The 17,106-nt window shown below is 36.7% G+C and overlaps 1 protein-coding gene across 3 annotated transcripts in view; it reads left to right on the forward strand.

The window, feature by feature from the left end:
- Positions 1–17,106, forward strand: part of MACROD2 (mono-ADP ribosylhydrolase 2) — a 2,492,337-nt gene that overhangs the window by 2,347,911 nt on the left and 127,320 nt on the right. For all 3 annotated transcript variants that reach the window (XM_049869821.1, XM_049869822.1, XM_049869824.1), the window contains 2 exons: positions 13,892–13,966; positions 14,220–14,300. In XM_049869821.1, the coding sequence (XP_049725778.1) occupies positions 13,892–13,966; positions 14,220–14,300 (156 nt within the window). The remainder of the gene's footprint in view (positions 1–13,891; positions 13,967–14,219; positions 14,301–17,106) is intronic.

Here is a 17,106-nt window from a genome sequence, read left to right on the forward strand (position 1 = left end):
TTATGACAAACACAAATAGAATTAAAGGAAGATATCTTAATTTCTAAATTTCCTCAAAAGGTAACACCAAACATGAGAGTATATTCAGTAAAGCAAATAATAACAAAAAATAAATAGCAATGTAATGAAAACACAATGCATAAAATAAGATGACAGAAACACAAGCAAATAGTTATGACAGTAAATGCAATTAAGTTACTTTGTTAAATATAAAACCATTGGAATTTAATTAAATTCAAATAATAGTAAAGCCTTAAAATCACAAAGATGGGTAAAGGTATACCTGGGAAACAGAAATCAAAAGAAAACATGAAAAACTAGTTTCGAATATATCCAGTTAATATTTCAGCAAAAAACCTCAAGTGAGAAAGAGTTGGTCATTTTATATCTATAAAAATTTAAATCCCTAATTAAATATAACAGTGATAGGTTTTTATGTGTCAGATGATACAGCGAGATACTATATAAACAAAACCTATTGGAAATGCAATAGAGAATTCACAGTGATAGTATTATCAGTCAACGACAGAACAAATAGACCAAAATGACATGGAATGTTTGAGAAATGTGATTAAAAGTGTGGTCCTGCTTTAGGAATAGACCGGCTGATCAATGAGACAGGAAAAGAGTTTGGAAATACATTCAAGTAGAGCTGGGATTTCAGTATGTATTCAGGCTGACATTACAAAGACAGATGACTCGATAAATGGCATTAGGGCAACTAGTTGGCCATTTGAAAAAATAAAGCCGAATCCCACCCTCATTCTTACACCAACATAAATTCCGGTAGGAGAGAAGATGGAATATAACAATGAAACTGTCAAAGTACTATAACAACGAAACTACAAAAAGCCATTGGAACCTAATTAAATGCAAGTAATAGCAAAGCCTTAAAATCACAAAGATGCATAAAGGTATACACGGGGAAGAGAAATCAAAAGAAAACATGAAAAACTTTCAAATATATCCAGTTAGTATTTTAGTAAAAAATTTCATGTGAGAAAGAGTTGGTCATTTTTTATCTATAAAAATTTAAAAGAAGCAAAGTTTTTTTTTTTGTTTTTTGTTTTTTTTTTATAATTTAGAAATAGGAACAGCTTTTCAAATCATGAGTGAATACTTATATCCACATATACATGATTGCCTGGAACCATGTTAATAAATACACACACATTTATCTGTAATATGTATGTGTGCATATGTCAATATACGTCATAAAGGAGGGAAATGACTAAATCTGAATATAACTTTTGATATCATAAATAAAGGTTACCACAAAATTGTAAAGAAAAACTACTGAGAAAAATATTCTCAGACAAAGTGACAAAGAACTGACTTTCTTATTAAACAAGAGAAATCAATGAGAAATTAAAAAACAAACAACCGAAAGGAAAATGGTCAAAGGACTCAACATGGTAATTATACAGGAGAAGATTTATACAGGAGAAGATTTATACAGGAGAAGAAATACAAATAATAATAGTTATCATAAATATGAAAAGATGCCTTATCTCCCTCTCAGGTAAAGAAATTCAAATAAAACATGATTGTAGTGCCATCTATTTTGAATATCAGGTAAGTGTTAGAATGGAAAATACACAGGATTCATGGGAGTAGAGTACTCCAGCATGCTCACACACCATTGGTGGGTAACTAAAGGGCACTGCCCCCTCGTCAACAATTTTAGCAGCCTCCAATTAAAGTAAAATATTTGTCAACTTTGATCCAAGAACTATTCTTCAGGAACTTATCTTAAAGTAGCATCCCCCAAAAGTATGACGATATTTATTCACAAAAATGTTTATGATGATATTGTGTTTAATGGCAAAAAAATAAAAAACAGAAACCTCCAAAAATTTATTCATAACCTGGAATATTATACATTTAAAAAAATAAGATTTCTGAAGAAATAGTAATGGCCATGGGAAGTGCTTATAAAAATACGAAATAAAAAAGATATACATGAATATATGCGCGGACATGTGTGTATATATGTGTGTGTGTACACCTACATATACACAAGAGAAGATGGCAATTCACAACAATAACAGTGCTATTCCTTAGTTGTAAAGTAACCCATAATTCTCAATACTTGCAAGTATTTTTTGATGTGTCTGTAAGGAAATTACATTTCTTTTGTAACTACAGGAAAAAAAAAAAGCTTAAATTAATTTACATTAACAAGGTCAGTTTTAATTGGCACTAGGAAAAGAAACAAGATTTCTAGAAGATAATCAAATTATGCTAGTCTAAGTTTACCTTAAGGAGTCCTGGTGGCACAGTGGTTAAGCACGTGGCTCCTAACCGAAAGGTTGACAGTATGAACCCAGCAGCTGCTCCAAGGGAGAAAGATGTAGCAGTCTGCTTCCATAAAGATTACTGCCTTGGAAACCCTAAGGAGCAGTTCTACTCTGTCATAGGGTCACTATAGTCAGAATCTACTAGACAGCACACAACAACGGATTTCACTTTTGCTTTGAATCCTGGGTATCTTTCAGCATGGCGAAAGTAAAAAATTGAATATCAGCAGGAATCAAGTTTAAAGCTTAATGAACGCACACAATTTCCATTATTATTTTAAGATAAGCATCGAAGAAACAAATTATTTGTTCCTTAGGAGAATAGGAGCATCTAATAATCTGCAAACAACATAGCTATGCTGTTGCTACTATGTTCAAAAACAGCTCATTCACAAGTGAGTTTAGGTTTATCCCCTAGAAAATGTTTAATTCCAGACCCATTTTTATGCAAATTATTAAAGCATTAGCTTGAGCCAAACTTAATTACCAGGACTCTAAGAAACAATCATGTGATCTATTTCTAAAGAAACGTGAATAGATTTGTGGATTATCTGCCCTAATGGTCCCCTCCCATGAGTATGGATGATTGAATTCATTGTATGAAAAAAATATATATCAACTGTGGGATCCTTTGTGTTCTTTTGTTTCCTCTGCCAGGAGGGATTAGGGCAAAGGACAGTGGGGGACTTCAGCTACACTGAATGTGGAGAGGCACACATAAAGCCTGCCCCCAAGGGGCCAAGAAAGCAAGAAGGATGTGGAATGCCTGAGCGCACTGAAGAGAAAGGCCTAGGGGCTGGGGTCCCCAGAGCCATGATTTACATGCAGTAGGCCTGGGTGCAGGCCGGAGCTCACCTACACCTCATCTTTGTATAATATGCCAAATCCTGGTTTAGCTCAAGAAAGAACAAACGTGATCATTCATGGATTTCAAAGCTCTGCAGCTCATTTCTTCCCCCATTGTTTACTAGCTTTATTTCAGAAAAAATGGAAAGAAGAAAACACATGTATTTCAATTTCAAGAACAGATTGCCAGGAAATGTAAAGCGCACAGGTAAAATAGATCTGAAGTTGAGACAAGTGAAGAGGATAAGGATGAGAAACAGTCAAAACAAAAAAGCTTTGAAACAGCCCCTGATCCTCACAGTGAACCATCAGGCCTTACTCCAAACCAAAACCAAACCCAATTCGTTGCTCTTGAGCCGATACCTTTCTGTTAGCAACTGAGTGCTTAACCAAGACTCCATCAGGGCTCCTTGAGTCCTCACTAAAGCCAAAAAAACCCAAACCAGTTGCCATCTTGTCGATTCCAACCTTACTAAAAAACTGGAAATCCCTGGTGTTCATCGACAACCTGGGGCTGCCACCTCAGGCAGCCTCACCTTATTAGCAATGCCCCAGGAGGCCCTATTGAATTCTGACCTTCGCACTCATGATTGAATGCTTCTGAAAACTTATCAAGTGGGATACTGAGACTAGCAGACAAATAGGAATACAGACTGGCTGCTTCTACTCTCTGAATACACTCCTCTTTCCCTGTGTTGTACAGACAAAGCCAGATCACAAGCAAGGAGTTAAAGGTCCCAGCAATGACCTGGGGGTAGGTGTAAAGGTCAGTTCCCCTTATCCAAAGTGATAGATAACGAGGCTTCTCAATAAACAGGAAGCCCATTGGTAGTACAAACAGTTAAGGTGCTCAGCTGCTAACTGAAAGGTTGGAGGTTTTACCCAGAGGTACTTCAGAAGAGAGACCTGGTGATCTATTTCCAAAAATCAGCCATTGAAAACTCAGTGGGGCACAATTCTACTCTAACACACATGGGGTCACCATGAGTCAGAATTGACAAGACAGCAACTGGTCAACCGGTCAATGAAGGTACCCTGTCAAGATCATCCACCCAGTAGTTTGTTGATGGTGACTGACACTTCACCCTAAGGAGACATAGCCTTATATGATTCCTTAGAAGGAACCTTGGAGATTATCTAGCTCAGCCATCTTTTTGTTTGTTTGTTTGAATAGATGAATTTTAAGCCCAAAGAGGTTGTGACTTTGCTAACATCCAGTCTCCTTACTCCCACTTCAGAGTCCTCTGCAACAAATATAGTACATGGAGTGCTTGGTGACGTAAGGCACTTGGCTTGCTGCTAAGGGGCACAATAGAAAGTAAGATACAGTCCCTAATAACCACTTACAGACTTTGATGAATGCTACTATAGAAGACCAATTTAAAAACAAACCCATTGCCGTTGAGTCGGTTCTGGCTCATAGTGCCCGTATAGGACAGAGTAGAACTGCCCCATAGGGTCTCCAAGGTGGATTTGAACTGCTGAATTTTTGGTTAGCAGCCAACCTCTTAACCACTGTGCCACCAGGGCTCCGAGGACCAATTAGATAGACATTTCTTGAAGACTCCTTACTAGTAAATGTTGGGAAGAGAACTTAAAAAATAAAAATAAAAATTATATTCACAACATGTGTAACATGGTAAGACAGATAAATACAGATATATTACAGGGTGATGGAAACCCTGATGGCATAGTGGTTAAGTGCTACAGCTTCTAACCAAAAGGTGGCAGTTCGAATCTGCCAGGTGCTCCTTGGAGACTATGGGGCAGTTCTACTCTGTCCTATAGGGTCACTATGAGTCAGAATTGACTGGACGGCAGTGGGTTTGGGTTTTTTTTGGTTTATTACAGGGTGATAAGGAGAATAAGGAGCCCTGGCACAGTGGTTAAGAGCTCGGCCAATAACCAAAAGCCAGCAGTTGGAATCCAGCAGCCTCTCCTTGAAAACACAACAGGGCAGTTCTACTCTGTCCTGTAGGGTCTCTGTGAGTCAGAATTGACTCCAGGGCAATGACTTTTTTTTTTGTTTTTTTAAGGAGAAAAATGAATACATGAATAAGGAAAAGAACACAACAAGCAAAGAGGTGAAAATGATCAATCCTGGCTAGTGGTTCTGGGAATGTTACATTTAAAAAATAAATTGATATCTTAATTTTGAAAGATGATAAGATTTCACCAGGTAGGAAAGGGGGAAAAAGGGTATTTCTGCTATTGGAAATATATGGTGATGGGGCACAAGGGTAGGAGATAAAGCACAGAGAGTCCCTGGGGTGCAGATGCTGGCCTTACGGACTATTCGCACTTGCCCTTTAATGTTATGTAACTTTGCCCTCACTTTGAAACAATTCAGCCAACCCCTACTCACAACAAATTCTTCATCACAATCACCTGCATTGCTGCACATGCACCTTATAAATCATTGAAAAGGTTTCAAGCCTTTTGTTGCCCTAAAGCAAGGCTGGAGCCCTGGTGGTGCAGTGGTTAACAGTTTGGCTGCTAACCAAAAAGGTCAGCAGTTTGAATCCACCAGCCACTCCTTGGAAACCCTATGGGGTGGGTTCTACCCTGCCCTATAGGGCTGCTGTGATCTGAAACTGACTCGACAGCAATGGGCTTGGTTTTTTAAAGTAAGGCTAAATAAGAACCATATGCACCTGTTACAACCTTACCTACAAATTCTTAAAGATACTCAGGAGTGGATCTCGTTCATAACCCAGGGACTGCCTATAATATGTTTAGGAAATGGGGATGAGTGTAGTATACAGAGATACAGTGTCTGGTAGTTGATTTGGCCAAAAGACCAAAAAGAAGGGCATTCAAAAAGAAAGAGTTGCTCACAGTTCTATTTATCATGTGTTTTCTAGAGCCCAAAAAGAATTAAAGAAAAACCAAACCTGTTGCCATTGAGTCAATTCTGACTTCATAGCAACCCTATAGGACAGAGTAGACCTGCCCCATAGGGTTTCCAAGGCTATAATCTTTACAGAAACAGAATGCCACATCTTTCTCCCACAGGAGTGACCGGTGGGTTTGAACTGCCGACCTTTTGGCTAGCAGCTGAGTGCTTTAACCACTAAGCCACAGTGCTCCTCTTACAATAAGAACAGAGGCTGAGAAAAAAGTGATGGGATTTGGCTACATTTGCACTAAAACACACACACATACAAACATACACACAAGTATCATTTAGCCAGAAACTTTTCTTCTATGATATTTCTAAGAACAATTTTTCCTATCTTTAAAATTGTTTCATTGGAATTATTATAGAATATGGAATTGTTATAAATATAAAATTTGTGTTAGCAAAATAAATATCCTGTAAATTAAAATTCCACCTATTATTGAGAGATAATCAGTGTTAATATTTGAAATATGGCTTTCGGTCTTTGTCCTTGCTAATAAAATATGTGTAAGAGAATGAGTGATAAGTGTTTAGTAACAAAAAAATAAAATTATATTCTACTTTCTACAATCTTTTTAAACCTCATAATTTCTTATTTAATGGGTACCATCGAATCTGCCAGGTCCTCCTTGGAAACTGTAAGGGGCTGTTCTGCTCTGTCCTATAGGGTTGCTATGAGTCGGAATCGACTCAACGCACTGTTTTGTTTTTTTTTGGTTTTATCACAGATAAAATGCTGCTGCCTAATATACCTATAATCCTTAGATTAGAAATACTATTGCTATTTCCTGTCCTCTGCATCTGTCATCTTTTCACGTTTCATTTTTCTCACGGACTGTTCATTATTATTGAACTTAAGAGTTTTATCTCTAAAATATGATTTTTTTTATGTATAGTGTTTATTTTTTCATGACAACCATTGCAGATGTTAATACTGTCAATTTTTTTTATTGTCTCAGTCAACTTCCTTTCAATCCATCAATTTGTTTTCTTTTATATATATATAATTTTATTTTTTGTTGTTGCTATCGAGAATAAAAAAAAAATTTTTTTTTAATATACAGCAATTCAACAGTTTCTACATGTACCGTTTCCTGACATTGATTACATTCTTTGAGTTATGAAACCATCGTCACCCTCTTTTTCTGAGTTGTTCTTCCCCTATTAACATAAACTCACTACCCTTTAAAAGAGCATAATGCTCAAGGTAGACTTTTTTCCCAGTTAGGCTAAACAATTGGTTTTAAGAAGACCTCAGGGGATATTTTCGGTTTAAAGTTTAAAGATTATCTCAGGATAATAGTTTCAGGAATTCATCCAAACTCCATGGCTCCAGAAAGTCTAGAGTCTATGAGAATTTGATATTCTCTTCTGCATTTTCTCCCTTTTGATCAGGATGCTTCTATGGAATCTCTGATCGAAATGTTCAGTAATGGTAGCCAGGCACCATCCGGTCCTTCTGGTCTCATGGCAAAGGAGGCAGTTGCTCATGGAGGCCATTCTGTATCCTCTTCCTATTCCTGATATTCCTTCTCCCTTTGTTGTTCCAGGAGAATAGAGACCAGTTATTGTGTCTTAGATGGCTGCTTGCAAGTTTTTAAGACCCAGACACAATGCACCAAAGTAGGAGGTGGAACAGAGGCACTAAACATGTTATTAGGTCAGTTAACTGGGATGTCCCTAACCTCCAGACCAAGAAATGCATCTGTTCATTTTCTTATTCATCACTTTTTGCATCTATCTTCTTTAAGATCTACTCCCAGCCCCTGACATGTCTGTCATTAGAGGATTTCTATACCATCCTATACTATACTAAAGAACTTTGTGACTAGTAGTAGCATTGCATAGTCTAGGGAATAAAGGAGGCAAATGGAATTCTCATGCATCTCTGGTGAGAGTACAAAATGGAACAAACCCTCTAGAACACTGGTGGGCAGAATCTAGTAAAGCTAAACATATGTGTTCGTACATACATAAACGTATGTATTACTTAGAAGTATTGCTCCTGGGTTTATACCAAAGTGATATGAATACATATGTCCACCAAAAGACATATACAAGAATGTTTAACAGTATTATTCATAATAAACCAAAATGGAAAGCAATTCAATGTCCATACTGTATTCCAACAGGGAGATAGAATGAAAAAGAATGAACAACTGAAGCATGAAATAATTGTAATTAATCTTGCAGACAATATGTTACTTAAAATAGGGTCATACACAAAAGAGCATACAGTGTATGATTCTATTTGTATGAATTTCAAAAACAGTCAAAACTCTTACCTTTTACCTGCGTGGAAGGTATCAACTAGAGGGAGCAACTCGTGCTAGAAATGTTCTTTATCTTGATGATGATTGCACAGGGGGATTGTTGTCATTGTCAGGTGCCATCTATGAGTAGATGACTCATAGTGACTATATGTACAATGGAAGGAAACACTGCCTAGTCCTGCGCCATCCTCACAATCATTGCTATTTTTGAGTCCATTGTTGCAGCCCCTGTGTCAATCCACCCTGTCAAGGGTCTTCCTCTTTGTTGCTGACCTCTACTTTACCAAGCATGATGTCCTTCTTCAGATACTGAGCCTTCCTGATAGCATGTCCAAAATGCGTGAGACAAACTCTTGCCATCCTCCCTTCTAAGGAATATTTTGTCTGTACTTTTTCCAAGACAGATTTGTTCATTCTTCTGGCAGTCCATCGTATATTCAATATTCTTCGTCAACACCATAATTTAGAGGCATCGATTCTTCCTTGGTCTTCCTTATTTATTGTCCAGCTTTCACATGCATATGAGACAATTGAAAATACCATGGCTTGGGTCAGGCACGCCGTAGTCCTTAAAGTGACATCTGTGCTTTTTAACACTTTAAAGAGATCTTTTGCAGCAGATTTGCCCAATGCAACGCGTTTTTTGATTTCTTGACTGCTGCTTCTATGGGTGTTGATTGGGGATCCAAGTAAAAGACAATCCTTAACAACTTCAATCTTTTCTCCATTTATCATGATGTTGCTTATTGGTCCAGTTGTGAGGATTTTTGTATTCTTTATGTTGAGGTGTAATCCATACTGAAGGCTGTGGTCTTTGATCTTCATCACTAAGTGCTTCGAGTCCTCCTCACTTTCAGCAAGAAGGCTGTGTCATCTGCATATCGCAGGTTGTTAATGAGTCTTCCTCCAATCCTGATACCCTGTTCTTCTTCATATAGTCCAGCTTCTCAGGTTATTTTCTCAGCATACAGATTGAATAAGTGTGGTGAAAGGATACAATCCTGACACACAACTTTCCTGATTTTCAACCACTCAGTATACCCATGTTCTCTTCGAACAACTTCCTCTTGGTCTAAGTACAGGTTCCTTGTGATCACAATTAAGTGTTCTGGAGTTTCTGTTCTTCCCAATGTTATTCATAATTTATTATCAACCACACAGTGAAATGCCTTTGCATAGTCAATAAAACACAGATAAACATCTTTCTGGTATTCTCTCCTTTTAGCCAGGATCCATCTGACATCAGCAATGATATCTCTTGATCCATGTCCTCTTCTGAATCCAGCTTGAATTTCTGGCAGTTCCCTGTCAATGTACTGCTGCAACTCCTTTTAAACGATTTTCAGCAAAATTTTGCTTGTGTGGGATATTAATGATATTATTCAATAATTTCTGCTTTCAATTGAATCACCTTTCTTTGGAATGTGTACAAATACGCATCTCTTCCAGTCAGTTGGCGTACTTGAGTGAGCACTTCCAACGCTGCATCCATTTGCTGAAACATTTCAACTGGTATTCCATCAATCCATGGAGACTTGATTTTGCCAATGCTTTCAGTGTCCCTCTTCCTTCAGTGCTACTGGTTCTTGATCATATGCTACTTATTGAAATGGTTAAATGTCAACCAACTCTTTTTGGTATTCATCAACTGTTGCCATCCTTGCTTCTAAGGAGAATTATGACTGTATTTCTTCTAAGGCAGATTCGTTCCTTCTTTTGGCAGTCCATGGTATTTTCATTGTTCTTCACCAACAACATAATTCAAAAGCACCAATTCTTCTTTTCTCTTCCTTATTCATCGCGCATTTTCACTTGCGTATGAGGAGATCGAAAATACCATGGCTTTGGTCAGGCACACCTTTGTCCTTAAAGTGGTATCTTTGCTTTTTAACACTTTAAAGAGGTCTTTTGCAGCAGATTTGCCCAATGCAATGTGTCTTTTGATTTCATGACTGCTGCTTCCATGGGTGTTGATTGGGGGTCCAAGTAAAATGAAATCCTAGATAACTTCAATATTTTCCTTGTTTATCGTGATGTTGCTTATTGGTCCGGTTTTGAGAATTTTTGTTTTCTTTATGTTGAGATGTAATCCACACTGAAGGCTGTAGTCTTCGATCTTAATCTGTAAGTGCTTCAAGTCTTCACTTAGAGCAATCAAGGCTGTGTCATCGGCATATCACTGGTTGTTAATGAGTCCACCTCCAATCCTGATGCCGCATTCTTCTTCATATAGTCCAGCTTCTTACAGATTGAATAAGTATGATGAAAAGATATAGGGGGATGTGTGTTTACATGTATAAAAAGTCATTAAGCTGTACAGTTATGATTTGTGTGTTTTACTATATCCAAGTTATATCTCAATTTAAAAAACTAAAAGACAAAATAAAGCTCTCTACAGGCAACAATAAAAAAGAGATTCATGGCCAGATCAACCTCCTTATGAATTTTGAAAACAGAATGAGTCCCATACTTATTTCTGGGACTGATGTGATGATGAGAGATAATACATGTGAAGCATATAGCAAAGCCTAACATTCTGTGTAGGGTCAATCATTTGCAAATACACTCATATCCTCTACATCAGTGCTTCTCAATCTTTAAAATATATACAAATCACCTGAGGATTTTGTTAAAATTCAGACTCTGATTTCAAAGGGGCCAGAGATTCTGCATTTAAAAAAAAAAAAACCCTGATAACTTCAATATGACTTGTCCTTGGATACTACTTTGAATAGTACAATTCTAGGCAATGGCAAGGAATGGGGGAAGGAATGGGGTTTATGAGCAGAAGAAAAGTCTTGATTAGATCTATGTTTTAAAAGATATATTGGCTAGCGATTCACAAGATAGATTACAGGATAAAAAATGATGATGTAGTGATCCAGGAGAAAAATGGAAAGAGGGAAAGGAAAACCATTTGCAGAATCATCAAGGCTTGATATTTGATTGAATTCAGGGAGTAAGAGGGAAAGTCATCAAAGCCAGCTTGAGATTTCTAGCTTCAACCTCAAGATAAATAAATGTCTCATTGTAATTATTTTATCAGATCCTTTTGATTAGAACTGAGCTCACAAGGAATTGGATGTGACACAAAATTTTTTTTCAGTCTGTGTCACACTAGCAGGTAATGAACCAAAGTGAGGTAGTATAGTGGGCAGGTAAAGAACAGTTATGTTAAAGAGGAAGCTATTATGAAGATAAACGGTTGTATAAGTCAGCTTTGATTCAGTAATAAATAACCCTGAAAGTCTTATTAATTTACAATAACAAAGGTTTGTTGTGGCTTTGCCTGGCTCTGCTTTGCTCTGCTGTAGGCTGCAGGGACACACTATTAGGAGGAAGACATGGAATGCAATGGATCTTTGTCCTGGCAGATTTTAAGAATAAATAAAGAAATGCTCAGGTTTGTCAACGCATAAACTCCTTTAGTTTATTGCAAGGTAGTCATGCAAAAGCACACAAAAAAGACTTCAAGACATTCAATTAACACAGGAGAATCAGAATTAACAAATACAATGTTAGTTTATTGGTAAGAGTCCAAACCTTTAGACTTCAGGCTTTTACCTTTAATGAGTGATCTCAGGTAGAAAAACTTGACCACCCCTCAAACTCAGAGGAGGTCCCCTGTAGCTGGGGTCCAGGGTTGGTTGTGGTGGGCAGTATCTCAGCAGCTCTCAGTCTTCAGAGAGAGCAGGAAATCAGCAAATTTTTACTGCTGTCTTCTCCAGCAAGTGAACATAAATTGAGGGTTTATATATAATTTCTTTATTTTTACTTCACAAGTTAAAGGTTAAGTACTCTCATGTACGATGAAGATTAGTATGTTTTATTGCCAATTAAGGAAATTAGTATATGACGCATTTGTGTCTCGAGATCAATTTGAATTATTAGTATGTTTTATTGCCAATTAACAGAATAGTATGATATATTTATGTTCCAAGGCCAATTTATAGAGATTTTATTTATTAGAAATTAAGGGAGTTATTATATGACATATTTATGTCCTTGTTTACTACATACTTCATATACTTCAATTATCTATTTTCAAGGTTAGAACAACTTTGTAATGACTTACAGTTATAACTTCTAATGACATAGTTAATGGCTAGAGTCATAGAAATATACATGTTTCTGAGTTCAGAAATTCTCTATTTCTAACTTCACATATAAATGACTTATACGTAGGTGCTTAAAATCATTATAAAAAGCATCATAACAGTGTAAAAAGCATTATAAAAGCATACATAGTAGTGACATACATAGATGATTTGAGAACATCACAAAAGGCATACATAACAATCATGAAGCTTCTGCTCAAATGCAGTACACATTATGCCTATCCCCGTCCCGTTTTGTGAACTAAAGTCACATGAACAAACTTGGTATCAATGGGCTGAGAATACACACTCATCCCACAGGGGACAGACACTGCAGGCCATATGGCCACAGGCAGAGAAATATAATGCTTTTATAGGGAGCTCAAATGGTTTGCTCTCAACTAGTAACCTAAAGATTGGCAGTTTGAACCCATCCCGTGGTACTGCAGAAGAAAAACCCTGGTGATCTACTTCCATTAAGATTACGGCCAAGAAAACCCTGTGGAGCGGTTCTACACTATAACATATGAGATGGCCACAAGTTGCATTTTTTTCTTTTTGGTTTAGGGAGGAGTAGAGGAAAGTTGGGACAATAATGGGATATACCACAGGGATTTACCCAGGCAAAGAGCCCAAGCTGCTCGGCATCTCCTTTGTGCCTATAAACAACCCAAGCTCTGGAGTGGTTATCTATTTATTTTTTTTTTACCACAGCCTCAGCAGAAAATCTTTCATTAACAAGAGGCAAAATGGACAGATTTTAATTTCCTCTCTTAATGAGCACTTAAATATTCTAAACTCTGCAGGGGAGAAGAGGGGAAGAAGCCAACGGTGTGTGGGGGGCTGGGGGGGGGGGGACCGTTACTAGATAATCAGCCTCCGAGTAATCAAGAGTTGGCTAAATTCTCTCCTGACCTTTGCTATATTTAGCAGGTGTCTTAAGAGAATGATTAAGCTGTTTGCCAACCAATGCCTGTGTGCTCACATTACTCCTTTTTTTCTTTTTTTCCTCTATTGATAGAACGAAAGTGCGAGTAGTGTTTCTGGAAACAGCAATTCTATACTGTACAAACTATATCTTTTTATCTAGGAATCCTCAATACAGGAAATGTCTGAATCGTAAACAAAAATTCAATGTGAGTTAACTCTAACTCTTACAGCCTAGAAATTATGTAAATTTTCAGAACTTGTGTTCATATATGTCCAGTGCACTAATAAGCTAAATAAATAGTTATACCAATCAATTCAAAGAAGAGGTTTCTGCCTAAATTATCTAAATATTTCTCATAAAATAATAGATATGAGTTCGATGATTTGAAAATGTTATCTTCACCCTCTACTTTGGTTCAAACTTGCTCTCTGCCTCTCCATGCATGATTAAAATGTGGTTTCTGAAGATTTTGCTTTTTCAAACCAGGCATAAAGCTATGGTCATACATATCATATTTATTTTCCAATCACTCTTCTTACCAGGACAAGAGAATGATTCAACAAAGAATGAAATAAAAATTGAGACAGAGTCCCAGACTTCGTATATGGAAACAGAAGGTACTGAAACCAGAATATATTGCTCTCAAAGAATGAGATGAAACTTGGAACCATGACTTCTATATGTCCTTGTGTGTAAGAGGAGTGTGCGTGTGTGGTTTAGGCTACGAATACTGAAGAATGGCAATAGTGTTTGCTCTGTTTGCCTGTTCAAACTTGTAAAAAAGAGAGCTTTAACTTCCTATGCTGTAGTCCCTGTGTTTTCTAAATAATTTCAATTTACCTGAACATCATTTTCTCCCCTTCTGCTTAGAGATTTCATCAATCCAAGAGGATGCCAGCATTGCTGAGCAACCAGAAGTGACCCCAGTAACCGCTGACCAAGGTGAAAAAGGTAGGACTGCTCTTAAAGCTTCAAGAATAGAGTTTCTTTGGATTCCTGACTAAAATTCCACCACCAGCATTATCCTCATTCAGCTGTAGTTTGTACAGGGAGAAAATGAAAATTTATTTAATCTCGACCCTATTTTTGAAAGTAGAATAAAATCTAGAAGGGGCAAAAGAAGATGCTGGTACCACGTTCTTCCTCCCCCCTTCCGAATCCTATGAAGACGTTTTTATTATTCGGTTAGGCTCAATTTAGTTTCCAAAATTATGGTATTGAGACAAGCCTATGGAAATTATGGAAAAAAATTCATAGAAAATTTGAAATGGATTTAAAACAAATAGTTTAAGCTTTTTGCATTGATTTAATTCTGTCTTCCTTAATGGTATTAATTCAAGAAGGAATTTGTATAAAATATGCACATTATATGAACTGTATAAATTGCAAACTTTGTCCTCTAATATTGAGAAAATGTAATATAAATAGTATTAAAAAAATAAGTGAGCATTATAATGATTTCTGAAGATGTAGGAGGAATGAACACAGTAAATAATTTTAAAAAAGCAAAGCATTTAGGGCACGAAGTCAATACATTGAAGTGAAGATAGAAATGTTTTTTAAAATCTTTTTAAAAAAGTATTATCAGAAAAATTTAGTATTTATTGAAGAACATGAAGAATTCAATTTGCAAATATAAAGCAATCTCTTCAAAGAAGCTCATGCAGTAATTTGTCTGTTACCCTATACCGTAAATCATGCTACTCTTAAATAAAACCGTATTTGCAAAGCAATTGCAGAGTAATAACTGGACAAGCCTTGCTTATGAAACACAGTGATCAATATTGTTTCCAAATTAAAAGATAGACATGATCTCAATTGTAAAATCAGGTCAATAGTAACTATAGCTTCCAAATTATGAACTCTTCTTAGTAGGAGCTTTGGCAAAGCTTCCTTGCTAAGCCATGTTAGTGATTTTGCTACTTTTTCCCCCACTGCGTTCATAGCACAATATTATTCCATGGCTCTGCCTCTAAAAACCTTTTCTCTGCTGCAAATCCTAGTTCAGACTCAACACCATGTTCCTGGCAAGTGGAATATTCGGAGTAGTTTTTGTCTGACAATGATAATAGAATTGATACAACTCTTACTTCACATACAGGTTGATGGTATTGATCCCTTCAGTAGTACTTCAAATGTACAATGCCAGGCTCGTTTGCTTAACTTATTTGTGATAGAAATTATTTACCTTGTGTATTATGCCTCAAGAAATGCAAATAGTAAGAGAACATCAAACTACTGTTTAACTAGGCCTATAAATTTTTTTTTTTATAAAGGGAAAGCTTGCATTCAGCAAATAGATAGATAGGTAGGTAGGTAGATGATAGATAGATAGATGATAGATAGAGATAGATAGATAGGCAGGTGGGTAGGTAGGTAGGTAGGTAGATGATAGATTAGATAGATAGATTAGATAGATAGATGATAGATTAGATAGATAGATAGATGATAGGTTAGATAGATAGATAGATTAGATAGATGATAGATAGATGATAGATAGAAAGATAGATAGATAGATAGATGATAGATAGATAGATAGATGATAGATAGATAGATAGCTAGATAGCTAGATAGCTAGATAGCTAGATAGCTAGATAGCTAGATAGCTAGATAGCTAGATAGCTAGATAGCTAGATAGCTAGATAGCTAGATGATAGATAGATAGATAGATAGATAGATAGATAGATAGATAGATAGATAGATAGATAGATAGATAGATAGATAGATAGATAGATAGATAGATAGATAGATAGATAGATAGATAGATAGATAGATGATAGACGGACAAGTGTTGCCCTTCTACCAATGGCTTCCCCAGCATTTAACACCCCTCTGATTCTGAAGAATTAAATATCTACTTTTTCCCTCTTCCTTGTAGGTATGCCAATTCTCATGTACAAATGGTGGGATGACCGGGTCAAATTGGCTACTTGCTTACAGCAACTTTGAGGTTGCATTTCTCAGCCAAAATTTGACTTTTCACTGTAGGAGGGCAAATGCCTGTGGACTTAAATTAACCATGTCTTCCCTTTCCCTCTTTAGCATAGATACTTAATGCCTTGAATATTTCTGGTTTTTAAAATTGAAATACCTTTAAATGCTTCATTTTTATCATCTTATTCTTGGCTTCAAAGTAGGAGTTAAAAGCTATTCTCCTGTTATACGTAGAAAAAGTAACCAAAGGACAGGGAAGCAATGTAGATTACTAGTTACAACGGGGTTCTTTTATTAGGGCCACCCACCACTGACAAGCTGTGTGACACTAGGGAAGTCATTTATTCTCCCAGGGCCTATTTCCTCATCTGTAAAACAGTGATGACAAAAGTACCTCTCACATAGGGTTGTGGTGAAAATTCAGTGAATTAACAGCTGAAGCATTTACAACAACACATTAGATATCATTCAATAGAAAAGACTCAAGAAGTATTAAGTATTTATCCTTATTCGATAATTTGATGAGAAGGTTAAGAAGAGAATCTACATATGGAGCTTCTCAATTCCATTCACTGTCTTTCCTATTTTGAATCCATAACGACTTCCTGTGTTCTACACCATTCTTCAAAAACAAATTGTTCTGCATGTTTCATTTGTGCATTGTCTTCTACAGGCAGTTTTGATCCGGCTCTAAACTCTTAAGGGAGCCCTGGTGGTGCAGTGCTTAAGAGCTCAGCTGCTAACCCAAAGGTCGGCAGTTTGCATCCATCAGCCACTCCCTGGAAACCCTATAGGGCAATTCTACTCTGTCCTATATAGAGTC

The sequence above is a fragment of the Elephas maximus genome, chromosome 25, assembly GCF_024166365.1.
Source record: "Elephas maximus indicus isolate mEleMax1 chromosome 25, mEleMax1 primary haplotype, whole genome shotgun sequence".
NCBI lineage: Eukaryota > Metazoa > Chordata > Mammalia > Proboscidea > Elephantidae > Elephas > Elephas maximus.